This window comes from Salmo salar, chromosome ssa11 (genome assembly GCF_905237065.1).
Source record: "Salmo salar chromosome ssa11, Ssal_v3.1, whole genome shotgun sequence".
NCBI classification, from domain to species: Eukaryota; Metazoa; Chordata; class Actinopteri; order Salmoniformes; family Salmonidae; genus Salmo; species Salmo salar.
Genome location: NC_059452.1, coordinates 66,731,886 through 66,759,126, shown reverse-complemented (window position 1 = coordinate 66,759,126; position 27,241 = coordinate 66,731,886). Strand labels below are relative to the sequence as shown.

The 27,241-nt window shown below is 43.0% G+C and overlaps 1 protein-coding gene across 2 annotated transcripts in view; it reads right to left on the bottom strand.

The window, feature by feature from the left end:
• LOC106562955 (epidermal growth factor-like protein 7) overlaps nt 1–13,534 on the bottom strand; it is a 28,576-nt gene extending 15,042 nt beyond the window's left edge. The window contains exons 1-3 of one of the 2 annotated variants that reach the window (XM_014128086.2): nt 13,237–13,534; nt 3,048–3,307; nt 2,032–2,157 (exon numbers count right to left, since the gene is read on the bottom strand). In XM_014128086.2, coding sequence (XP_013983561.2) covers nt 2,032–2,157; nt 3,048–3,127 — 206 coding nt within the window. In that variant the 5' untranslated portion in view covers nt 3,128–3,307; nt 13,237–13,534. The remainder of the gene's footprint in view (nt 1–2,031; nt 2,158–3,047; nt 3,308–13,236) is intronic. The other variant, XM_045689861.1, reaches the window with a different exon arrangement.
• Between the last annotated feature and the right edge of the window lie 13,707 nt (nt 13,535–27,241).

Here is a 27,241-nt window from a genome sequence, read left to right as displayed (position 1 = left end):
CAACTCTCAGTCAAACACATTAGGAGCCCTTTACCTTCTTTAGAGTGTAGCCCAACTAACAAATAAACATTGAATAACATTTTATAAACTGTAGCATCTGTCTCAGAGATGAATGTGTTGCATGAGGTTGGCTGAGGCAAGACTGTATAGACCCAATGCTAAATATGGTACAGCTGGGAGCAGACCAGAAGTTTGGCTCTTGCTCGTGCAGTTAATAGGTTATGTATTGGCAGTTTGGTAGTTTGGGCAGAGTTGAATGGGAAGTGATATGGACCTTGTGGTGGAATTAGCATGGTATTATGATAAGATTAGGTATTGGTATTTTGGTATTTTATTAGGATCCCCATTAGCTGTTGCAAAAGCAGCAGCTTCTCTTCCTGGGGTCCACACAAAACATGAAACATGACATAATACAGAACATTAATAGACAAGAACAGCTCAAGGACTACATACATTTTTTTAAAGGCACACGTAGCCTACTTATCAATACATACACACAAACTATCTAGGTCAAATATGGGAGAAAGCGTTGTGCCGTGAGGTGTTGCTTTATCTGTTTTTGAAACAAAGTTTGGTGTTTATTCGAGCAATATGAGATGGAACGGAGTTCCATGCAATATCTGCTCTATATAATACTGTACACTTTCTTGAATTTGTTCTGGATTTGGGGACTGTGAAAAAAAAACCTGGTGGCATGTCTGGTGTGGTAAGTCTGTGTGTCAGAGCTGTGTGTAAACTGACTTTGCAAACTATTTGGGATTTTCAACACATTAATGTTTCTTATAAAAATAAGTGATGCAGCCAGCCTCTCCTCAACTCTTAGCCAAGAGAGACTGGCATGCATATTATTTATATCAGCCCTCTCATTACAATGAAGAGCAAGACGTGACGCTCTGTTCTGGTCCAGCTGCAGCTTAACTAGGTCTTTCCTTGCAGCTCTCAACCACACAGCTGGACAGTAATAAAGATAAGACAAGACTAGAGCCTGCAGAACTTGCTTCTTGGAGTGTGGTGTCAAAAAAGCAGAGTATTTCTTTATTATGGACAGACCTCTCCCCATCTTTACAACCATTGAATCTGTATGTTTTGACCATGACAGTTTACAATCTAAGGTAACACCAAGTAATTTAGTCTCCTCAACTTATTCAACAGCCACACCATTAATTACCAGATTTAGCTGAGGTCTAGAACTTAGGGAATGATTTGTACCAAATACAATGCTCTTAGTTTTAGAGATGTTCAGGACCAGTTTATTACTGGCCACCCATTCCAAAACAAACTATAACTCTTTGTTAAGGGTTTCAGTGACTTCATTAGCTGTGGTTGGTGATGTGTATATGGTTGAATCATCAGCATGAATGGACACACATGCTTTCTTTAACGCCAGCGGCAGGTCATTGGTAAAAATAGAAAATAGAGGGCGTAGAGAGCTGCCCTGCGGTACACCACACTTGACATGTTTCACATTAGAGAAGCTTCCATTCAAGAAAACCCTTTGAGTTATATTCGATAGATAGCTCTGAATCCACAATATAGCAGAGATTGAAAAGCCATAACGCAAACGTTTTTTCAACAACAGGTTATAGTCAATAATATCAAAGGCTGCACTAAAATCTAACAGTACAGCTCCCACAATCTTCTTATTATCAATTTATTTCAACCAACCATCAGTCATTTGTGTCAGTGCAGTATGTGTTGAGTGCCCTTCTCTATGAGCAAGCTTAAAGTCTGTTGTTCATTTGTTTATAGAGAAATAGCATTGTATTTGGTCAAACACCATTTTTCCAACCGTTTGCTAAGAGCTGGCTGCAAGCTTATAGGTCTGCTGTTAGAACCAGTAAAGGCAGCTTTACCACTCTTGGGTAACAGAATTACTTTGGCTTCCCTCCAGGCCCGAGGACAAAGACTTTCCTCTAGGCTCAGATTAAAGATATGACAGATAGGAGTGGCTATAGAGTCAGCTACCATGTTTGCAGTGACAGCGATAGTAACAGTGATCGTGATCATGACAGTCATGGCTATGTCTCTTACTTGTAGGTGCTGCAGAAGCGGTGACCCTGACACAGGGTGATGTAGGGTTTGTGAACGGGCTGGACGAACGACTCTGTCGTCGTGACTACACTGCTGTGACGGACATCTCTGCCACACACCCTCCTCCTTAAACCGCACACACACGTAGGAACACATAGGTGAGACCACACACACAGGTATAACCACACACACTGGAGAGGTATTCTTTGGGACATATGAGGACTGTCTCTGTTGTTAAATCAGTCTGTCACTGTATTAGTGTAACAGCTAGCTCCACACCAAGTCATGAAATTCATCATAATCATAATTATTTTACATCAAATTAACCATTTATATAATGTTGGTAGTTAAATTACTGACAGGAATCTTCATGGTTTAAATGTGAAATTACACCACTTACACTATTACCTCTGAAGCATTCACCTATAGATTGTGCTGCATCAGGGGACAGTTTAATTAAGACTGGGTTTCAATCTTACTATATGCTATCTGAACCAGTCTATGTGGTCTCCTAACCAGTCTGGAAACTAAACAGTCCATCAAGCATTTTAACTCTCAATTGATGGCGTGACCTTGAGGTCTCTATGTGTCAGTGGAGGTTAGCTGACATGTAATTGATGCTGATTGGCCGATGTAATCGCCACTGAAGGTGTCAGAGTTGAGAGTCACCTCTGACCTTTCACCGCCCTTTGACCTCTCGTGAGGGCTTTATTTTGTTTTGGTCTCTATAAAAATCCACTGAGATCTCAAAAATAGAACCTGCATCTCGTCAGAGTTGACCTAAGTCTAATAATCTAAGAACTGTTATCTGGCCAATCAGTACACATTTACTCAGGGTAAGAATGTCAGGAGAAGCAAATAACATTTAAAAATAAATATCTCCCAATTAAGTAAGTAGTTAGTCTGTAACTGAAGCTAGCCACCCATGTAGCCGAGCCGTCCCAAGGACCAAAGCTGACCGACCAATGAGTGACAGCCAATAACAAGCATAGGAAGTGGAATGAGGGAGCAGTTACCCGTGATGACCGTGGAACTGTGGAATGGCCGTGACATGGAGGAGGAAGAGAGAGGAAGAGAGGAGGAGTGTTTGGTACATGTCTCCCTCTTTTTTCCCACGTTCCCTCACTCTTTTCCTCACTCTCTCTCTCTGTCAGTCTGATGGGAGAAGAAGGGAGGATGAGGGGGAGGAGGAGGGGAGAATGGCTGTGGCAGGGCTTCCTATCTCTCTGATCTTACGGGTCCTTGTGTTGATCTCCAGGAGGATGATGGCAGCTACCTGTAGCGACAGAGAGAGAGAGAGAGACAAACACAGAGGTTAGGTGTTAGAAAGAGAAGAGTAACTTCCGTTCACTTTTTTTCATGCATTTCCACTTGATGTTTCCACTCCACTTGTGATGCACAGAAGACTAGTTTGAATCCCAGTTGGTCATAGTAACATTTTGCACATTTGAAAGAAACCATGTTAGAAATACATTCAGAGACACGACTAGCTTACTTCTCCACTCTCATATCTCATGTGGAAGACTTCAGTGTTACCCCCACAGACATACGCAAACACACCTTTACGGAAAAACCACATGATTTCACATGTGGGAAAATCACAATATTTCATGTGAAATGAGCACAAGTGTTCCAAAACCACGTTTTCACGTGATCACGTTTTCACGTGTAGTTCCATGTAACCACGTTTCTTGACACGTCACATTATCACATTAACTTCGCATAAGATCACGTGATCGCATGAAAACGTGTTTTTGGAACACTCCGCATGTGATCACATGTGAAATTCATGGTAATCCATCTCCTAAAAACACACCCAATATCAGTTCCCACACCATTCCAGCAAGCATACTGTATCTCTATAGCAGCATATGGGCCACTTGAGATAGACTCACTCTGACCAATGAACGCTGTCATGCTGTTAGCTGTGTCGTGTCAGCGAGAGCACTAAAGTCACCCTCCTCCTCCTCCCCTCTCACTCCTCCACATCTCAAGAGCTTTACCCCGAGCTACCCTGAGTTAGAAAGCATTAAAGACCATTAGATGAAGTGCTGCAGCCAAAGGTCCGGATAGAGGACATTAAACAGTCTCAAAGTCCAGATTTCAACCCTCCTCTACACAGCTTAGTCATAAACAATTAGCTTTAAAGGGCAGGTAGGGTTGAGAACGTTGCAAAGTTACAGACTTACTGCTTGACTTTGCACCTCAAATAAAGTTCTGGAGTGATAGTGTAACATGGACAGAAGTGGACAATTTAATACTTTACGTTAAAACAGCTGATACACATACTGTTATAATACTATGCAAAGTTTGAATCTGCAGTGAAGAGTATGACTCTGTTACTACATTATAACGTTGTAATGGAATGGGGTTGGACAAACACACACACAAACGCACACGCAGAGAAAGAAAGAGAGAGAGAAAGAAAGAGAGAGGTAAAGTCAGAGACTCAGAGGAACAGTAAGACTCCACTGTATTATAAAAAATGTGGCAGTGATTAACATACCAGCACTGAAATTCATTTCACTTGACTTCAAATGACTCGTTCAACATTCACTACATTCACACAGGTCACATTTTCACTGTATTCATAACATGTAGCTATGTATTTTCTCTCCCGTTTGTTACGTGACTCTAGTCTCCCTACCACAGCTATTTGTATGAACGACAGAGCCCCTCATCTTGAAAAGCTTAACGTAATCAACCCAGTTATTGACGTATAACGACCCCCCGAGCTTTGGTTAAAATAGATTTGAGTGTGCTTCCTTGGTGGTTGCTTTTAAACATGGCGTAAAAGTCAAGGAGTTCAGACGATAGGTAGCAGTAGGGGGTACAGTAACCAGATTTAGCACTTTGGTTGCTATACCCCCTCTACTCAGAACACAGTTCACGACTGACTGTAAAGATGCTATGAGCCATGTTTGTGCTTTATGCACTGCGTCTGAGCTAGATTGTTTGTCGGATGCTCAAGGCGGTAGGTTGTGTGTGTGTGTGTGTGTGTGTGTGTGTGTAAACATTGACCTTTCTCTCTGCTGGGTTAATGTTAACGTTCCCTGCTAACCCCCATTATGTAGACTGGCGCTGGACCCCTACGGTCGCAGAATGATGACCTGTCATTAGAGGACCGTTTATCCGTCACGCCACACCACAGCCAGGGCCACAGGGAGAGAGGTGGCATCATGGGTGCATTAACCCCCCCCCCCATTACCCAGTACATTTTTATAGCTCTGTTATATTGTCTATTGACCCACACCCTCACCAAGGCAACATGCACACACATACAAACATAAGCACGAACCAACCCACACACGCACACACACACATACATCCTGTGTGAGGCGGGGTGAACTCACACTGAGTCGTCTCTCAGAACATAAAGTGAAGATAGGTCTCCCTCCAGCTCTGGCCCATACTCTCTTCCTTGCTCCCTTACTCCGTTAGATGTACGGCGAGCTATAGCAGGAGTTTGGTTAACCTTCAGAAGAGAAGGTGGTACTCTGACTCTGAAAGTTGATTTAGCCTCTAAGAGAGTAGTACGATGGCACTACAGTTAACCTGGAATTGATCCTATAGGCAGGGGCCTTGGGTTTTGTTCTAGCCTATAGCATTATACAAATGTTACCCTGAAGGGTTGCTCTTAGCCTTGGGCTTGGGCTAGCAGCTAGCCTGACACGTAACAATGAGTTAGCCTGTGTCCCAAATATTCCCTATACAGTGCACCGTGCACCACTTTTTACGACAAACCTATGAGCCCTGGGCAAAAGTAGTGCACTATATAGGAAACAGGGTGCCATTTGGGATGCAGGGTTAGGCTGGAAGTGCCGCAAAGCCCTGGCTGACAGTGTGCATGTCTCTCTGATCCTCTACTGGCTCCACGCCCAGAGAGCCGACAGGCAAACCTCACTCAGCCTGTGTTCATTCACAAATCGCCACAGCTATGGCAGAGTATCAAATCAAATCAAATCGTATTGGTCACATACACATGATTAGCAGATGTTATTGCGGTTGTAGCGAAATGCTCGTGTTTGTAGCTCCAACAGTGCAGTAAGACCTAACAATTCACAACAAACACACAATAAACACAAACCTAAAAGTAAAAGAATGGAATTAAGGAATACATAAATATTAGGATGAGCAATGGCGGAGTGGCAGAGACTAAAATGCAGTAGAATAGAATACAGTATATACATATGAGATGAGTAAAGCAAAAATATGTAAACATTATTAAAGTGACTAGTGTCCCATTATTAAAGTGGCCATTGATTTAAAGTCTACAGTTGAAGTCGGAAGTTTACATACACCTTAGCCAAATACATTTAAACTCAGTTTTTCACAATTCCTGATATTTAATCCTAGTAAAAATTCCATGTCTTAGATCAGTTAGGATCACCACTTTATTTTAAGAATGTGAAATGTCAGAATATTAGTAGAGAGAATGATTTATTTCAGCTTTTATTTCTTTCATCACATTCCCAGTGGGTCAGAAGTTTACATACACTCAATTAGTATTTGGTAGCATTGCCTTTAAATTGTTTAACTTGGGTCAAACATTTCAGGTAGCCTTCCACAAGCTTCCCACAATAAGTTGGATGAATTTTGGCCCATTCCTCTTGACAGAGCTGGTGTAACTAAGTCAGGTTTGTAGGCCTCCTTGCTCGCACACACTTTTTCAGTTCTGCCCACAGATTTTCTATAGGATTGAGGTCAGGGCTTTGTGATGGCCACTCCAATACCTTGACTTTGTTTTCCTTAAGCCATTTTGCCACAACTTTGGAAGTATGCTTGGGGTCATTGTCCATTTGGAAGACCCATCTGTGACCAAGCTTTAACTTCCTGACTAATGTCTTGAGATGTTGCTTCAAAATATCCATATAATTTTCCTGCCTCATGATGCTATTTATTTTGTGAAGTGCACCTGTCCCTCCTGCAGCAATGCACCCCCACAACATGATGCTGCCACCCCATGCTTCACGGGTGGGATGGTGTTCCTCGGCTTGCAAACCTCCCCATTTTTCCTCCAAACATAATGAAGGGAGGAGCAAAATGGAGTCGTGATCAGATTTGCGAAAAAGAGAGGGCTGGGGAGGGCCTTGTAGGCATTTCGAAAAGCTGAGTAGCAGTGGTCTACCTGTCCCAGACCTGCTGTTTTCAACTCTCTAGAGACAGCAGGAGCGGTAGAGATACTCTCAATGATCGGCTATGAAAAGCCAACTGACATTTACTCTTGAGGTGCTGACTTGTTGCACCCTCGACAACTACTGTGATTATTATTATTTGACCATGCTGGTCATTTATGAACATTTGAACATCTTGGCCATGTTCTGTTATAATCTCCACCCGGCACAGCCAGAAGAGGACTGGCCACCCACCACTCATAGCCTGGTTCCTCTCTAGGTTTCTTCCTAGGTTTTGGCCTTTTTCCTAGCCACCGTGCTTCTACACCTGCATTACTTGCTGTTTGGGGTTTTAGGCTGGGTTTCTGTACAGCACATTGAGATATCAGCTGATGTAAGAAGGGCTATATAAATACATTTGATTTGATTTGGTCTAATGTTTTCTCAGAGCGAGTGCTACAGCCAATGTGTTGGTAGAACTTCGGTAGTGTTTTCCTCATATTTGCTTTGTTAGAATCCCCAGCTACAATATATGTGTTTTCCAGTTTGCATAAAGTCCAGTGTTGATCTTTGCAGGCCGACGTGGTATCGGCTTGAGGGGGAATATACACGGCTGTGACTATAACCGAAGATAATTATCTTGGGAGGTAATACAGTTGGAATTTGATTGTGTGGAATTCTAGGTCGGGTGAACAAAAGGACTTGAGTTTCTGTTTGTTATCACAATCATACCATGAGTAGTTAACCATGAAACATACACCCCCTCCTTTCTTCTTCCCTGAGAGTTAATTATTCCTGTCCAGCTAGCTGGATGGTCAAAGACAGTATATCCCGAGAGAGCCATGTTTCCGTGAAACAGAGTATGTTACAATCCCTGTTTCGCCAATAACTCCAGTCTGCTCTGCAGGGGGGCACTTTGGGAGACAGGGGCTTGTGTGTGTGTGTGTGTGTGTGTGTGTGTGTGTGTGTGTGTGTGTGTGTGTGTGTGTGTGTGTGTGTGTGTGTGTGTGTGTGTGTGTGTGTGTGTGTGTGTGTGTGTGTGTGCATGCATGTGTTTGTGTCCCTTATCTTTGTGTGTGTGTGTCCCTTATCTTTAGAGTAGATCAATGAAATTCTGAAGTATCAAAGAAGACCTTAGGGTGTGCAGCTATCACAGCTTTGCCTTGTTGCTGGCAGGCCGTAACGCTGATGATTAGGTTGTAGGTAATGTAAGGCTTTGAGACTGGTTACTGCTTCCAATAGTCTGATTCTCACTCCCTAAAGGGAATACAGTACAGGACATATACAGTAACAACCTCTCTGGGTGAGATACAGTACCAGTCAAAAGTTTGGATACACCTACTCATTCAAGGGTTTTTCATTATTTTTTACTATTTTCTACATTGTAGAATAATAGTGAAGACATCAAAACTATGAAATAACACATATGGAATCATGTAGTAACCAAAAAAGTGTTAAACAAATCAAAATATATTTTATATTTGAGATTATTCAAAGTAGCCACCCTTTGCCTTGATGACAGCTTTGCACACTCTCAACATTCTCTCAACCAGCTTCATGAGGTAGTCACCTGGAATGCATTTCAATTAACAGGTGTGCCTTGTTAAAAGGTAATTTGTGGAATTTCTTTCCTTCTTAATGCGTTTGAGCCAATCAGTTGTGTTGTGACAAGGTAGGGTTGGTATACAGAAGATAGTTAAGTTGTGGAAGAGAGAATGCCAAGAGTGTACAAAGCTGTCATCAAGGCAAAAGGTGGCTACTTTTAAGAATCTCAAATATAAAATATATTTTGATTTGTTTAACACTTCTTTGGTTACAACATGATTCCATATGTGTTATTTCATAGTTTTGATGTCTTCACTATTATTCTACAATGTAGAACATTTTAAAAAATAAAGACAAATGAGTAGGTGTGAGTAGGTGTGTCCAAAGTTGACTGATACTGTATATCTGTGTATATCTTTGCTGACTTTAAATTGGTAGAATGGGTGTCACACCGGTTGAAGAAATAGTTGTTTGCTTGGAAGCCAAAGAGGGATTTTGGGGATTAATTAATTGAATCCACAACTCTGGCTCTTCCATACAATACTTTTTACAAACATAATCCTCTCTAGAAATATACTGAGCCAAGCAGCTAATGCCTGGGTTCACTCTACCTGTACAACAGACTCAACATGACACTCCACTCCACAGGTGATAAAGAACTACATGGGAAAGTCATCCAGGCAATGAAGCCCCATTAAAAAAACACTTTCCCTTTCCACCATACATAGCCCAATATCTCAGTGCCCCCTTCCATCTCTCTCGTCCTGGGTGTGTCCCAGCCCCAGGTGACCCCACCCAGCTAGAGAGGGTGCAATGAGGTCTATGCTGACAGACAGACAGATGATGATAGTGTTTGAGAGTGGAGTGCAGAGAAGACCTGGAGGCTGTGTCTGTCTGTCTGTCTATCTGTCTAAGTGTGTGTCTGAAAAGGGGTGAGGCTCTATGGAGCCCTGTGTAGAGGGGAGGATATCTCTCTAATGGCTACAGACCAGACAGTAGGATCAGCTTACACAATGTGCCTGTCGGGCCAAAGGAGGGACTATGGAGGTGGGGTGGGTGGGAAGACAGACTACCACCACTGTGTCTGAGGGTCTCTCCTCAGAGTGGAGAGAGGGGATGGTAGTGGAAGGGTGGGGAGGACAAGGGCAGCACAAAAAAATGTACTGCCGTTTCCAGGTACTGTGAAAAAAGTGCGTGAGTTGTAGGTTGAAGAGCACATACCTCTACCTTCCTGAATGGATTATTTCAGAGGTTGATGTCATTAACCCTGGGGATGTGTGTGTGAGTGCATGAGGTGGGGATTTAAAACTGGCAGAATCCTACAGCAATTCAAAGCCCTTGACTCTTGACTGATAAAGTCTGTATCTCCCTGCCCTGACTGAATGGAGCCCTAAAATACACATGTAGGTTGAATCTCAGTTCACACAAAGCACCATCTAACCAAAACTATACCTAGCCGAGAACACACTACTCTGAGTTAAATCAGACATGGCCAAACCGAACAAAATAGCTATACCTGGACTGATGAATGGGATAATCAAGTGCCCTGAGCTCAGTTAAATATTGATCTAGCTGAGAAATTAAAATAGTGTTATTGCTGCAAATGAGATCGGTAGTCAAATTCAAGACCAGCTATGCCAACACAGTAAATGGATAGAGCATGCGCCCTCATTGCCCTGGTATAGTCAATGCATCATGATAATAAAGCAGTTGGCACAAGTGGCACATTTCTTACAGTGGCCAAAAGACGGCAGTGTTTTACAATACTTTAATCATTAGATCACACACCGCAAACTTGCCTCAGCCAGAGATTCTTTCTTTCTTTCTTTCTTTCTTTCTTTCTTTCTTTCTTTCTTTCTTTCTTTCTTTCTTTCTTTCTTTCTTTCTTTCTTTCTTTCTTTCTTTCGTTCGTGGGCACAGACGCACACACACACACAGAGCGAGAGAGAGAATGACATCCTATCCTCTTCTCAATACAACAATAAGCTAAAGTTATCGATATTGATTAATAGTCACAGTGCAACTAAATTATTACCCTAAAAAATCTGTAGCATGCAGCATATCAAAACGAAATTGAGGTGAGTGCATGCATACTGGTTTTGAATGTGCGTAATGGACTGAAAATAAATAAAAACGTGCAACTCACAAGCAAGTTCTCTGAATACTTATTCCACTGAGCTTTTTTGTAAAATGTTGTCTAATCCAATCACAAAACTCACAACTGTTCCATGTGCAGCCTAGTAGCAACGCACTGTTCCCTTTACCAAAATGTGAAATTTCCAGCAAAACAGAAAACCCTTTCGGTATAAGACGAAATCCTCAACAGAAAGTTATGGTGCCTTTTATATTCCACTCGCTTGAGTAGTAAGCATCCCATATGAGTCGTCTTGTGTTAATAGCCTAGTAGTAATATCTCACTCAGTCAGCTCACATGCAGGTTAGGTCTCTATGAGTAGCCTAACGTTAAAGCGCGTATTAGGGGTAGGTAGCCTATCCAAAACAGCACCTCCTTTAGCTCGAACCAGCTGGGTGTCCCACGACGGGTTGAGGGGGGCACCTTTCGTGACGTCAGCATACGGAGATCTCAATATCAAATCATTTCTGGGTAACAATTAAGTACCGTACTGTGATTTCAGTTTTTTTTTTAATTGAAATTAAATTGCTGCTTAGCAAAGGGCAATTTCTCAAGCAAGAATTGTGCTAGGACTGTCTGGGAGTTGTCTGAGTGGGGAGGTGAAAATTGGGTGTTATTGGCAGAGAGGGTTGGAACTCCCTTTTTTACTGGTCTATTAACCGCAAAGTAATGTCACCACGGAAGGCCAAAACTCAAACCACCAAAACAGGCTGAAATTTCAGGCAGTCGTTTCAAACAGATTTTACACCAAAAGGGCATTATAATCATTTTCACAATTTCACAGTATTATTCCAACCTCATAGTGTGGAAATATATATATAAAACCGATGACAATCACGTTTTTGACTACAACAGGCATTTAACAAAAGCATTTATATATTTTGCAATCAGCTGATAATCAATAATATGACAAATATAATTTTCATGCATGCCAAGAAAGTAGCCTAGCCTAATATGGTTAGTGTGAATGGATAGTTTAGAATTCTATCATAGTTGGCTGTGGCTTGATCTGAATGGATTCCATTGCTATGGGAGTCAGGGCCGGTTCCAGTCATAAGCGGTTTTAGGCATAAAACTCAGTCGGGGGCTCAATTTACTGGTGAGAGTAAGAATAGTAGAATACACCAGGTGCAATTTGGAAATTTGGTTGCGCACCAGCAGTTTTTCCACTTGTTATGTCAGTCACTGACAGTCACTCAATTAGCCATGCCAGTTAAACATTTCTAGATTGGTAGTTCAAGTGAAATGTCCCACTGGGAACTAGGAGCTTCCTATAATTTATAGCATGTGAACGCAGCATTAGTCTAGCTAGCCAGCTATCTAAACTTGTAGTAATAATGGCTGAATACCAAGGGCCCTGACTTCCAGGGGGCCCACATTGATTTTGTTTGTCATTCTCACTCAGACATCATATCAACGTGGCATAAGTCATTACAAAATGTGTAGAATTGCAGGGAATTAGCTTTAAAACTGCATCAAGTTATCTCCACCCCATGGAAAAATGTGTAGAATTGCAGGAAATTAGCTGTTAAACTGCTAAAATTTTCTCTCTTCCCCATGGCAAAATGAGTAGAATTGCATGAAATTTGAAGTGAAAGAGAGCGCAGGACATTGTAAAATTGCAACGTTTTCTCTTCGCCCCATGGCAAGATTTGTGGAATTGCAGAAAACTTGCTCTAAAGCTGCAATAGGTTACTTTTTGGCGACCCTACCAAATTCACATAGAAATGTGAGTTATAGACCTGTCATTCTCATTGAAAGCAAGTCTAAGAAGCAGTAAATCTGTTCTATGTGCACTATTTCTATGTTTCCCTTTCTTAAGTTTCGTTTTTGCATCTTTTACTTTATATGTTTTACACCAGCTTCAAACAGCTGAAAATACAATATTTTAGAGGGTACAATGACTCTCTACACTATAAATTGCCTGTTTTGCCACAAAAACGGAAATTAGGCAAACTATTAGAATTTTAGCAACCAGGAAATGTCAGAGCGATTTCTGCATATTGCACCTTTAAAACTGTAACATTTTCTTTACACCCCATGGCAAAATGTGTAGAATTGCAGAAATGTTTTTACTCCACCATCATGGGGGGGGGGGCGCTAATGAAATGTTTTGCAGTGAGGTGTGGGGCACCCCAACCAACTCTCGCTGAGGGCCCCCAAAAGGCTAGAGCCGGCCCTGATGGGAGTTACGTGGCATCTTTGAACCAGGGTAAGGTTAGGTTATGTATGTCTAATATCAGGCTACATCCAAATAGGCCTGAATGTCATATTACTGCTGGCAGTAAGGATGGCTCAATTAAACCATTCAATCACACAAGTTTAAATATGTATATATTTTTTCTTCAAAAGTAAATTAAATTATCATAAATTCTGCTTTTTTAGATCAATGAAAAAATAAACTCTCCTTACCCCCTCAGTATGAGGTCATGTGGTTGTGAGTCTCTGCGTGCGCGATGAATGGAGGCTGCCATAGGAACCAACCCCGACCACTTGGCAGGCAGTTTAGAATAATCTTCCATCGTTACACAATTTATTTTAAACTCGTACCCACGGTTTTTTATTAGAACAAAACCTCAACGGTTAATTTCTAGATGTTCCCCGTGAACCGACTGACGAAAAGTGGAATGCCTTTGGGCGTTTTTCAGTTGCTTTTTATGCAGAGCTTCCTGTGGAACGCAGGAATTGGATGGACAATCCCAAACCGGAATTCCTGTGAGTGTTTCGCGCTGATAAAACCCTTCTACTGCACAAACACTCTCCATCCTGCTCAAACTGCTATGTGAATCACCTTTTTTAGAATTCTCTGCCTACGGACAGTTTTGAGGCGACAAGAAAAAGCGTCCAATGAAGTGATTTCAATTTACAGCTTCAACTTTTGTTTAATAATTAAGAAACCATTGCAAATATATTACATTGTTTCAATTACTGCATTTCAGTTTACTTCCTGAATTGGCTCCCTGGACTGTAGCCATCAGATTTTAACCCACAAGATGTTTTATTACATTACAACAAAGGTATAGCAACATTACTACTGAAAATACAGACAATTCGTGTTCAGAGTTGCAGAGAACATGGAATGACAACCAATGAATAGTCCCAGTGCAACCATAATCCATCAAAATTTGTTTATCGTTAAAATGTACATTTTAGGCCCTCTTATGCAGCAGGAGACCTTTTGCTCCAAGTCGAATCAAAGCAAAAGCATTGAGGGTGTCATTTTAGGACATTTTTATTGTGCTTTTATTTGGATTTGGATTGGTCTTTATAAGTTGTGATTGTAGTATTCTCAACACCTCCAAAACATACTGTACAGTCACTCTCAAAACCTCCGAAACATATCGTCACATCAGCACAGCGATACATAAAATAGAGGACAGTATAACACAGAAATATGGAAACAACGACACACAAAAAATAAACATTGAATTATAGTGAGTGAAAACAATTGCGTTCATCCTGGCAAGAGCTGAGTACTGTATTCACTGATATTCTTATTAGGTGTTAGGAGCACATGAGGACTCTCCATTGCTTTCTATTTTGTATTGCCTTAAACGTGTCATAATGTAGTCTATGAATCCTATTTTAGATTTCGTGGTGAATTTGCTGATTTTCATCATGTTTGACTTTGACTCCCAACTGGGTGGATGAGGACGTGTGAGAGAGTTATGGGATCTGAGATGTGTTTTTCAGATAAATGTGTGCCTGAGAGGGAGAGGAAACACGGTATTTAATGTTCATTTGATGTGGTCCAGAACTTTTTGGAGGTAAATGGGAAGTGTGTGTCATTAGCATGTTAAAGATGGAGCACTCTCATCTATTTCCTTTGAAGATGAGATTATGATTAGTCAGTTTGACATCCAGTCTTCATTTGTCATGCTAAGTGTACAAAATGACAGACGCACGCATGCACACACGCTGCACATAAATACTCTGAACAATTACTCATAATGTGTACTCACAACATGTGGCTAAAGCTATTGAGAGTGGCTGCAATGAACCAGAAAAGAAAGAGAGTGTGTGTTTCATCTGTCACCGTGTCATACACACTGACTGGGTATAAACTCAGTAGAGACCATAGGCTAGTTACTGGCTGCTAAGACTGTAAAAACCCATGAATTTGAATTACTCAGTCTTTATCTATGCTGAATAGATTATTTGTACCTTTTTTTTTTACATCAAAGGTACATTTAAAATTTGTTCAGAGGTTAACATTTGGTTCACATTTTCTCTGGTAATAATTTTATATTGGTTTACAGATATGTTACAAAACCACCAGAGTAATAGAATAACATATTAGTTAAATGAAAAGACCAAACTTGCTAGGGTTAGCCATGTTTTTATTCCTGAGGTAAGTTTAAAGGCCCAGTGAATTGGGGGTTTAGCCTAGCGATGTGACCCTTTACTGAGATAACAGAGAAGCCTACGTGCTGTAGCACCATGGCTGGGGGTCGCAGGTGACCACACACACCAACACACACTCAGGTCATTCTGTCAAGGGTGAGCGGCAGGAAAGGTTAAAGGAACGTGAGACGCAAAAGGTACAAGTGTGTGAGTGTGTGTCTGTTTCTCTCAGACAGGAATTATTTTCTTTCTTTGAAATCAAGGCAAGCAAAGTTTTGTAGTCTGGCATATTGCAGATTTGGCCCAGGAAAAGATGCCGATTGCTGAGACCAAAAAAAAACCTGAAGCAAAGCAGCACTTCCTGCCAGAGAGGAAGCAGGAAATGGCTGTGGAAGTGAGATTCTGGAGTCGGGTCCCTTGAAACAATTAAAATCTCACTTGTTCAGGAAGCGGACCTGCGTCAAAATGGAACCTGACAGATTTGGCTAAAGGGTTGAAGCACTGACCCTGGAGAGGGTATGAGAGAAGGGTCGCTGTGCCCATGCTATGGTCTGAAGAATGCCATGAAACATGAACTAACTTTCGTGATGAGCCCTGAGAGGTGCGAGTATAGGAGAGAGGATAGGGTGAGAGATAGTTATAGATAAAGTATCATAAGAGAGAGGGAAAGCAAGGTGATAGGTGGTAGAGATGGAAAGAATGGGAATGCTGAGAGAGAGAGAGAGAGAGAGAGAGAGGGGGGGTGGAGGTAGGGTAGAGGAGAGCATACCATACAGTAAATATTATTGTGGCTGACAAACAAATAGGTCTGGAGCGTTCCCACCGCGTACCGCCTCTTGTTCATTGTCTGTCTACACAAAAGCATAGGAGTGTGTTTATGTAGAAAGCATTGATTGTGCAAGTGTGTGTGTACGTTGTACGGGCGGGCTGTCGTGTGTGTGTCGCCAGCATGTGTGTGTTTACTCAGATGGAATGTATTTCTCTCTGGCTACTGATATAGTGAACGCCTCCCTCCCTGTCACTAAGTATTGATGGCATCACAAGTGTGTTTACAGATCTTGTGCCTGCAGGCTGTCTTTGTGCCTGCAGGCTCTTCGATCCACCACTGATATGCTTATCTTTAAAACCATGAATCTTTAAACGGAGCATTGATTAAAAATAAAATCTCTCTCTCTCTTCCATCGCTCTCTGTCTCTCTTTCTTTCTTTCTCCCTCACTCTCCATTTCTTCCTTATCTTATACTGAACAAAAACATAAACGAGCTGAAATAAAAGATCCCAGAAATGTTCCATATGCACAAAAAGCTTATTTTATTTTATTTCCACTCAAGGACATTCAGAAACTTGTCCTGAAGCCACTTCTGCGTTGTCTTGGCTGTGTGCTTAGGGTCGTTGTCCTGTTGGAAGGTGAACCTTCGCTCTGGAGCAGGTTTTCATCAAGGATCTCTCTGTACTTTGCTCCGTTAATCTTTCCCTTTATCCTGACTAGTCTCCCAGTCCCTGCTGCTGAAAAATATCCCCACCGCATGATGCTGCCACCACCATGCTTCACCACCGTAGGGATGGGGCCAGGTTTTCTCCAGACGTGGCACTTGGTATTCAGGCCAAAGAGTTAAATGTTGGTTTAGGTGCCTTTTGGCAAATTGCAAGTGGGAAGTCATGTGTCTTGTAATTATAGCATTTACATACACTACCGTTCAAAAGTTTGGGGTCACTTAGAAATGTCCTTGTTTTTTAAAGAAAAACACATTTTTTTGTCCATTAAAATAACATCAAATTGATCATAAATACAGTGTAAAGCAATAAAACTGGCCTTCTTTAGACTAGTTGAGTATCTGGAGCATCAGCATCTGTGGGTTTGATTACAGGCTCAAAATGGACAGAAACAAAGACCTTTCTTCTGAACCTCGTTAGTCTATTCTTGTTTGTAGAAATGAAGGCTATTCCATGTGAGAAATTGCCAAGAAACTTGAAGATCTCGTACAACGCTGTGTACTACTCCCTTCACAGAACAACGCAAACTGGCTCTAACCAGAATAGAAAGAGGAGTGGGAGGCCCCGGTGCACAGCTGAGCAAGAGGACAAGTACATTAGAGTGTCTAGTTAAAGAAACAGATGACTCACAAGTCCTCAACTGGCAGCTTCATTAAATATTACCCGCAAAACACCAGTCTCAACGTCAACAATGCAGATGCGACTCCGGGATGCTGGCCTTCTAGGCAGAGTTGCAAAGAAAAAGCCATATCTCAGACTGGCCAATAAAAAGAAAAGATTAAGATGGGCAAAAGAACACAGACACTGGACAGAGGAAGATTGGAAAAAAGTGTTATGGACAGACGAATCTAAGTTTGAGGTGTTCGGATCACAAAGAAGAACATTTGTGAGATGCAGAAAAAATGAAAAGATGCTGGAGGAGTGCTTGACGCCATCTGTCAAGCATGGTGGAGGCAATGTGAAGGTCTGGGGGTGCTTTGGTGGTGGTAAAGCGGGAGATTTGTACAGGGTAAAAGGGATCTTGAAGAAGGAAGGCTATCACTCCATTTTGCAACGCCATGCCATACCCTGTGGACGGCGCTTAATTGGAGCCAATTTTCTCCTACAACAGGAACATGACCCAAAGCACAACTCCAAACTAACTATGCAATAACTATTTAGGGAAGAAGCAGTTAGCTGGTATTCTGTCCATAATGGAGTGGCCAGCACAGTCACTGGATCTCAACCCCTTTGAGCTGTTGTGGGAGCAGATTGACCGTATGGTACGTAATAAGTGCCCATCAAGCCAATCCAATTTGTGGGAGGTTCTTCAGGAAGCATCAGGTGAAATCTCTTCAGATTACCTCAACAAATTGACAAATTGATAAATAGAATGCCAAAGGTCTGCAAGGCTGTAGTTGCTGCAAATGGAGGATTCTTTCACGAAAACAAAGTTTGAAGGACACAATTATTATTTTAATTAAAAATCCTTATTTATAACCTTGTCAACGTCTTGACTAGATTTCCTATTCATTTTGCAACTCATTTCATGTGTATTTTCAATAGTGTACATAGGGCAATGGGGTTTCATAATGTATGTACAGTACATTACATGGCCAAAAGTATGTGAACACCCCTTCAAATGAGTAGATTTGGCTATTTCAGCCAGACCTGTTACTGACAGGTTTATAAAATCGAGCACACAGTCATGCAATCTCCACAGACAAACATTGGCAGTAGAATGGCCTTACTGAAGAGCTCAGTGATTTTCAACGTGGCACCGTCATAGGATGCCAAATCTCTGGAAGCAACGTCAGCACAATAACTGTTTGTGTGGAGCTTCAAGAAATGGGTTTCCATGGCCGAGGAGCCACACATAAGCCTAAGATCACCATGCGCAATGCCAAGCATCGGCTGGTGGTGTAAAGCTTGCCGCCATTGGACTCTGGAGCATTGGAAACGCGTTCTGTGGAGTGAAGAATCACGCTAAATCATCTGGCAGTCCGACAGATGAATCTGTGTTTGGCGGGTGCCAGGAGAACGCTACCTGCCCCAATGCATAGTGCCAATTGAAAAGTTTGGTGGTGGAGGATTAATGGTCTGGGGCTGTTTTTCAAGGTTCGGGCTAGGCCCCTTAGTTCCAGTTAAGGGAAATCTTAACGCTACAGCATACAATGACATTGTAGATGATTCTGTGCTTCCAACTTTGTGGCAACAGTTTGGGGAAGGCCATTTCCTGTTTCAACATGACAATGCCCCCGTGCACAAAGCGAGGTTCATAGAGAAATGGTTTGTCGAGATCGGTGTGGAAGAACTTGACTGGCCTACGCAGAGCCCTGACCTCAACCCCATCGAACACCTTTGGGATGAATTGGAACGCTGACTGCGAGCCAGGCCTAATGGCCCAACATCAGTGCCCAACCTCACTAATGCTCTTGTGGCTGAATGGATGCAAGTCACCGCAGCAATGTTCCAACATTTAGTGGAAAGCCTTCCCAGAGTGGAGGCTGTTATAGCAGCAAAGGGGTGTCATGTAGTGTATGTCTGTCTGTCTACATGCTTGACACTAGAATGATGAGGCTAGACTGGATGCTGTGGAGATTTGTACTGTAAGGCTTACGAGCATGTGTGGAGGAGACAGATATGTGCAAAGTTGCAAACGCACACCTATTATCCCTATTCAATCATGCATACACACATTGTTATAAAACCACACATCCTTCACACTAATTCTTGCATACACACACGTCATGACAATGTGTGTTGCTTAGATAAGACAGAAGAGAGGATGAGTAAGAAGAAAGGAAGATAGGAGGAAGAGTCTCTCTGGGAACCTCATATAGCCCCACCTTCACACAGACACACACACACACACACACACACACACACACACACACACACACACACACACAAACACACACTTAAACCCCCTCTCCCTGTGCTCCGTACATCTCTCCACCACTACCACAGTGATGACATGTTTTCCATTCAGTCAAGCCAAACAGGACGTCCTGCATCCAAGGCCTTAAACCCCTCAAAAAAAAAAAATGCTGGGTTAAAAACAACCCAATTTGGGTAAATATTAGACAGAGCAAACATTGGGTTGTTTTGACCTAGCCAGTTGGGTCAGAAACATCCCATTGTTTTCTTTAAGATTGGTTGTTGATGCTGGGTTATTGAGCTATGATCCACCGGGTCAGATCAAAAGACTGGAGGTGTGGCTTACTATTTTTTTATTTCACCTTTATTTAACCAGGTAGACTAGTTGAGAACAAGTCCTCATTTGCAACTGCGACCTGGCCAAGATAAAGCAAAGCAGTTCGACACATACAACAACACAGAGTTACACATGGAATAAACAAAACATACAGTCAATAATACAGTAGAAAAACCTATATACAGCATGTGCAAATGAGGTAGGATAAGAGAGGTAAGGCAATAAATAGACCATGATGGCGAAGTAATTACAATATAGCAATTAAACACTGGAATGGTAGAATGTGCAGAAGATGAATGTGCAAGTAGAGATACTGGGGTGCAAAGGAGCAAGATAAATACATAAATACAGTATGGGGATGAGGTAGACTGGATGGGCTATTTACAGATGAGCTTTGTACAGGTGCAGTGATCTGTGAGCTGCTCTGACAGCTGGTGCTTAAAGCTAGTGAGGTACTAGTGGTGTGAGAGTAAATGTCATTCCAGTTAATCTGTTCTGTCATATTGTAAATGCATGTTAATGTTGAACCCTCACACTTTTTGTAGCTTTAATAAGTCAAGAATATGAGTTCCTTAAGTGCCTATGAATATCCCAATGTTGGAATAGTTACAGATGTTATAATATTTAAATAAGAATGTTTCTAAATGTACAGTTGAAGTCGGAAGTTTACAAACACTTACAGTTGAAGTCGGAAGTTTACATACACTTAGGTTGGAGTCATTAAAACTCATTTTTCAACAACTCCACAAATTTCTTGTTAACAAGCTAGTTTTCGCAAGTCGGTTAGGACATCTACTTTGTGCATGACACAAGTCATTTTTCCAGCAATTGTTTACAGACAGATTATTTAATTTATAATTCTCTGTATCACAATTCCAGTGGGTCAGAAGTTTACATACACTAAGTTGACAGTGCCTTTAAACAGCTTGGAAAATGATGTCATGGCTTTAGAAGCTTCTGATAGGCTAATTGGCATCATTTGAGTCAATTGGAGGTGTACCTGTAGATGTATTTCAAGGCCTACCTTCAAACTAAGTGCCTCTTTGCTTGACATCATGGGAAAATCAAAATAAATCAGCCAAGACCTCAGAAAAAAAAGTAGACTTCCACAAGTTTGGTTCATCCTTGGGAGCAATTTCCAAATGCCTGAAGGTACCACGTTCATCTGTACAAACAAAAGTACGCAAGTATAAACACCATGGGACCACACAGCTGTCATACAGCTCAGGAAGGAGATGCGTTCTGTCTCCTAGAGATGAACGTATTTTGGTGCGAAAAGTGCAAATCAATCCCAGAACAACAGCAAAGGACCTTGTGAAGATGCTGGAGGAAACAGGTACAAAAGCATATATCCACAGTAAAACGAGTCCTATATTGATATTGCCTGAAAGGCGGCTCAGCAAGGAAGAAGCCACTGCTCCAAAACCGAACATAAAAAAGCCAGACTACGGTTTGCAACTGCACATGGGGACAAAGATCGTACTTTTTGGAGAAATGTCCTCTGGTCTGATGAAACAAAAATAGAACTGTTTGGCCATAATGACCATCGTTATGTTTGGAGGAAAAAGGGGGAAGCTTGCAAGCCGAAGAACACCATCCCAACCGTGAAGCACGGGGGTGGCAGCATCATGTTGTGGGGGTGCTTTGCTGCAGGAGGGACTGGTGCACTTCACAAAATAGATGGCATCATGAGGGAGGAAAAGTATGTGGATATTTTGAAGCAACATCTCAAGACATCAGTCAGGAAGTTACATTTTGGGTCTTCCAAATGGACAATGACCCCAAGCATACTACCAAAGTTGTGGCAAAATGGCTTAAGGACAACAGAGTCAAGGTATTGGAGTGGCCATCACAAAGCCCTGACCTCAATCCCATAGAAAATGTGTGGGCAGAACTGAAAAAGTGTGTGCGAGCAAGGAGGCCTACAAACCTGACTCAGTTACACCAGCTCTGTCAGGAGGAATGGGCCAAAATTCACCCAACTTATTGTGGGAAGCTTGTGGAAGGCTACCTGAAACGTTTGACCCAAGTTCAACAATTTAAAGGCAATGCTACCAAATACTAATTGAGTGTATGTAAACTTCTGACCCACTGGGAATGTGATGAAAGAAATAAAAGCTGAAATAAATCATTCTCTCTACTATTATTCTGACATTTCACATTCTTAAAATAAAGTGGTGATCCTAACTGACCTAAGACAGGGAATTTTTACTAGGATTAAATGTCAGGAATTGTGAACAACTGAGTTTAAATGTAGTTGGCTAAGGTGTATGTAAACTTCTGACTTCAACTGTATATTAAAATATGTAATGTGCAAAAACATTGAAAGAAATTTGAAGTTTGCAGTTTACAAACTTAAAATGATGAACATGAATGATATTTACTCTCACGGATATATAGGTGAAAGCCATGCCCCCAATAGGCCACACCTTTGGATTACCCAAACATGGGTTAATTTAACCATCAGTTGAGGTTTTATTAACTATTATGTTGGGTTGACCCAGGGATGGGTCTTTTTAATGTAATCCATAGGTTATTTTCAGGAGGCATGGCCTATTTGGGTTGTGGCTTTCAGATAGGTATATTTGGCCACGGGTGAGAGTAAATGTAATTCATGTTCATCATTTTTTGCACGTAAAATATTTTAATTTACAATTAATTAGTGATAGGAAACCAAGGCTTTCTGAAGGCTTTGGAGCTTTCACCAAATTGTGCTGAAAAGTGGTTCATTATTGGTTCACAATGCACATTAGTGAGGTCTGCTGGTCAGAATAAATAGCTGAGTGCGATTATCAGATAGACGTTTTTTTTCTCTCCACTGTTTTCATTAGAACGCCGTGGCGCAATGGTAAGTTGTTGGCTTTAATAGCCTATATACAGTTGGAATACCAGGTTTGCATCTTACATCATGCTTCCCTTTTTTGCCTTCAAGTTGACTATATTTCTAAAATGGAATCTACGGCATTATGTAGGATGCTTAAGACAGATGTTTATACAATACTAAATGAAACAAATGATTTCAACAACAGTGCAGAAAGTGTGGTTTCACAATTTTCTAAACAGTGTGCCTTCGACAGGATTTGACCTCATATCCTCACGTCACTGAGTTCCCTCCTCTACCCGCTAAGCTACCGGTCAGGTGAAACTACATATACAAAATCCTAACTATATTTGTAAGTACGTTGTCCAGTAGAGGTTGGTGTTTGAAACCAGCTTGGAATCAAAGAAACCAACGGAACCACGTTGAAATCAGTGTGATCTCGCATTTTGCAACACACGGTTATAAAAAGCATGCAATCAAACAAAGCTTCGGACGTCATTGACGACGTACTTCTGATAAAGTGATACATGCATTGTCACACTGCTTCGAAGTTAGCTGCTTAGAGATTTCGACACTTGCCTTGGAGCTCCGATATCAATCGTAACATCACTACAATTAATTACATCATTATTCAATTATATAACTGTAGAATACATATTTGTATGTTTAGTGTTAGAGAAAATTTGCATATTTTCTAAATGTCTCTCTTGATCAAAACATCTGGCCCCACCGCTGTGAACATCACACAGAGCTCTAGCTTGGCTTCCTGAAATCGCTAGGAACTCACCTTTCATCTCATATTAATCTAGTCCATCTATGACAAACAGAAAGTGTTTTTTGTTTATAAATTGATCTCTGAATGTGTTATAGAGATGAAACCACTCTCTCCTGCTGCGCTACGATGTAAGGATTGTCAGTGGCTGTGACATAGGGTTCAGCCAGGAGTTAATGGATAGTCGGAAGAGCGAAGAAAATGGTAGGAGGGACATCCCAGCATCAAGTGGTTTCAGATTTCACATCCTACGTCACACAGGCTCTGTGTCCGTGGGAACCAGGGCTATCGCTCAATGCAAGCCATTTGGATCTACGGATTTCCACAGATTGATTTATAAGCAAAAATGTGAGTCAGAAACAGAACCAAGCAGGTCTCCTAAACAGGAGACTTTACAGCCCAGCGTTAAACTACAAAGTGTCGGTGCTCATGTCACAGGATCCAACGAAAGTGGCGCCCCTCCTCGGTCGGGCGGCGCTCGGCGGTCGTCGTCGCCGGCCTATTAGCTGCCACCGATCGTTGTTTCTGTGTCGTTTAGTTTTGTCTGTCTGTTCCGCACCTGTTTTGTGTATGTCATTAGTGGGGACTTATTTAATGTGTGTTTTCAGTTGGGATTTTGTGCGGGATTGTTTATTGTCCACGTTGTGTGATCGACAGTTTGTTTTTGTGGAAGGATTTACCGGGCTGCGCTCCTTGCCTTAGAAAGTATATTTTGTTTGTGCTGTACAGGCGCAGTTAACTAATTACTGGAACTTTGTATAGCACCCTGTGCTTTTCGGCGTGTGTGTGAGTAGGATCATTAAAAGACACTCCAGCACCTCTGTCTCCTGCACTTGATTCCACCTATCCGCCAGTCCAAGTCAAACGTGACAGAATCCCGCACCGAAACTGATGGAGGCCGCTGGGTGCAAGGGGTTCCTCCTCCAACTGGAACTGTACCTGGCGACCGTCCGCCCCCCCCCTCCGACGAAGAGAGGGTGAGCGTCCTCGTCTCGTGTCTCACGGGTCGAGCCCTGGAATGGGCCAATGCGGTCTGGGATGGTCCAGACTCGGCCCGGGGTGACTACCCTGAGTTCACCCGCCTCTTCCGGGCGGTTTTCGATCATCCATTTGAGACAGGAGACGAGGACCGCTCAGGACTTCGCGTTGGAATTCCGGACTCTCGCCGCTGGATCGGGGTGGAACGAGCGGGCCCTGATAGACCACTATAGGTGCAGCCTTCGCGAGGACGTCCGCCGGGAGCTGGCATGTAGGGACAACACCTCCACTCTGGACCAACTGGTGGATTTGTCCATTAGATTGGACAACCTGCTGGCTGCCCGGGGACGTTCCAGTCGGGGCCTGTTCGTTCCGCCTACCAGTCCTCCCACTCCACAGCCCATGGAGATAGGGGGGGCTGCACCGAGGAGGACCGGAGGGGGGGTCTCTCCTGCACCCGATGTGGACGCAGAGGACACACTGTGGACCGGTGCTGGAGAGGTCCCTCCGGGAGTTCGGAGGGCAGGCAGAGCACTGCTTCGGCCCCCCAGGTGAGTCCGCACCAGCCACACCCAGAGCCCCCTGTCGAACACTTGTACACCTCCATTTGTTTTCCTAATTTTTCCCCTCACTTCCAGTATAAGGCGCTAGTCGATTCAGGTGCAGCTGGGAGTTTTATGGACCATGGGTTAGCGAAGAGGTTAGGGATTCCCCTGGTTCAGCTGGACCACCCCTTCCCCGTACACGCCCTAGATAGTCGACCGCTAGGGTCAGGCCAAGTAGGGGAGGTCACAGTGCCGCTGGTTATGCAGACGTGGGGGGGTCATGTGGAGCGTATCAGCCTGTTCATCATTGACTCCCCAGCGTTCCCAGTGGTACTGGGAATCCCCTGGCTAGCCACACACAACCCCCAGATTTTGTGGGGGCAGAGGGCTCTAACGGGGTGGTCGAGGGAGTGCTCAGGTAGGTGCATAGGAGTTTCCATCGGTGCGACTACGGTGGAGAGTCCAGACCAAGTCTCCACCGTGCACATTCCCTCAGAGTATGCCGATTTGGCTATCGCTTTCAGTAAGACAAAGGCGACTCTATTACCACCCCATCGACGAGGGGATTGTGCGATAAACCTCCAGGCTGACGTGGTTCTTCCTAGGAGTCACGTGTATCCTCTGTCTCAAGAGGAGACAATGGCTATGGATACATACGTCACTGAGTCCTTGAGACAGGGATACATTCGGCCATCTAAATCCCCCGTCTCCTCGAGCTTCTTTTTCGTGAAGAAGAAGGAGGGAGGTCTGCGCCCGTGCATTGACTATAGAGGTCTAAATGCTATCACAGTGGGTTTCAGTTACCCGCTACCTCAAATTTATTTTTATATAGCCCTTCGTACATCAGCTGATATTCTCAAAGTGCTGTACAGAAACCCAGCCTAAAACCCCAAACAGCAAGCAAAGCATGTGAAAGAAGCATGGTGGCTAGGAAAAACTCCCTAGGAAAAACTCCCTAGAAAGGCCAAAAACCTAGGAAGAAACCTAGAGAGGAACCAGGCTATGAGGGGTGGCCAGTCCTCTTCTGGCTGTGCAGGGTGGATATTATAACAGAACATGGTCAAAATGTTAAAATGTTAAAATGTTCATAAATGACCAGCATGGTCAAATAATAATAATCATAGTAGTTGTCGAGGGTGCAACAAGCACGTCCGGTGAACAGGTCAGGGTTCCATAGCCGCAGGCAGAACAGTTGAAACTGGAGCAGCAGCACGGCCAGGTGGACTGGGGACAGCAAGGAGTCATCATACCAGGTAGTCCTGAGGCATGGTCCTAGGGCTCAGGTCCTCCGAGAGAAAGACAGAAAAAGAGAATTAGAGAGAGCATATTTAAATACACACAGGACACCGGATAAGACAAGAGAAATACTCCAGATGTAACAGACTGACCCTAGCCCCCCGACACATAAACTACTGCAGCATAAATACTGGAGGCTGAGACAGGAGGGATCAGAAGACACTGTGGCCCCATCCGATGATACCCCGGACAGGGCCAAACAGGCAGGATATAACCCCACCCACTTTGCCAAAGCACAGCCCCCACACCACTAGAGGGATGTCTCCAACCACCAACTTACCGTCCTAAGACAAGGCCGAGTATAGCCCACAACGATCTCCGCCATGGCACAACCCAAGGGGGGGCGCCAACCCAGACAGGAAGACCACGTCAGTGACTCAACCCACTCAAGTGACGCACCCCTCCCATGGACGGCATGGAAGAACACCAGTAGGCCAGTGACTCAGCCCCTGTAAAAGGGTTAGAGGCAGAGAATCCCAGTGGAAAGAGGGGAACCGGCAAGGCAGAGACAGCAAGGGCGGTTCGTTGCTCCAGCCTTTCCGTTCACCTTCACACTCCTGGGCCAGACTATACTTAATCATAGGACCTACTGAAGAGATAAGTCTTCAGTAAAGACTTAAAGGTTGAGACTGAGTCTGCGTCTCTCACATTGGTAGGCAGACCATTCCATAAAAATGGAGCTCTATAGGAGAAAGCCCTACCTCCAGCCGTTTGCTTAGAAATTCTAGGGACAATTAGGAGGCCTGCGTCTTGTGACCGTAGCGTACGTGTAGGTATGTACGGCAGGACCAAATCGGAAAGATAGGTAGGAGCAAGCCCATGTAATGCTTTGTAGGTTAGCAGTAAAACCTTGAAATCAGCCCTTGCCTTAACAGGAAGCCAGTGTAGGGAGGCTAGCACTGGAGTAATATGATCAAATTTTTTGGTTCTAGTCAGGATTCTAGCAGCCGTATTTAGCACTAACTGAAGTTT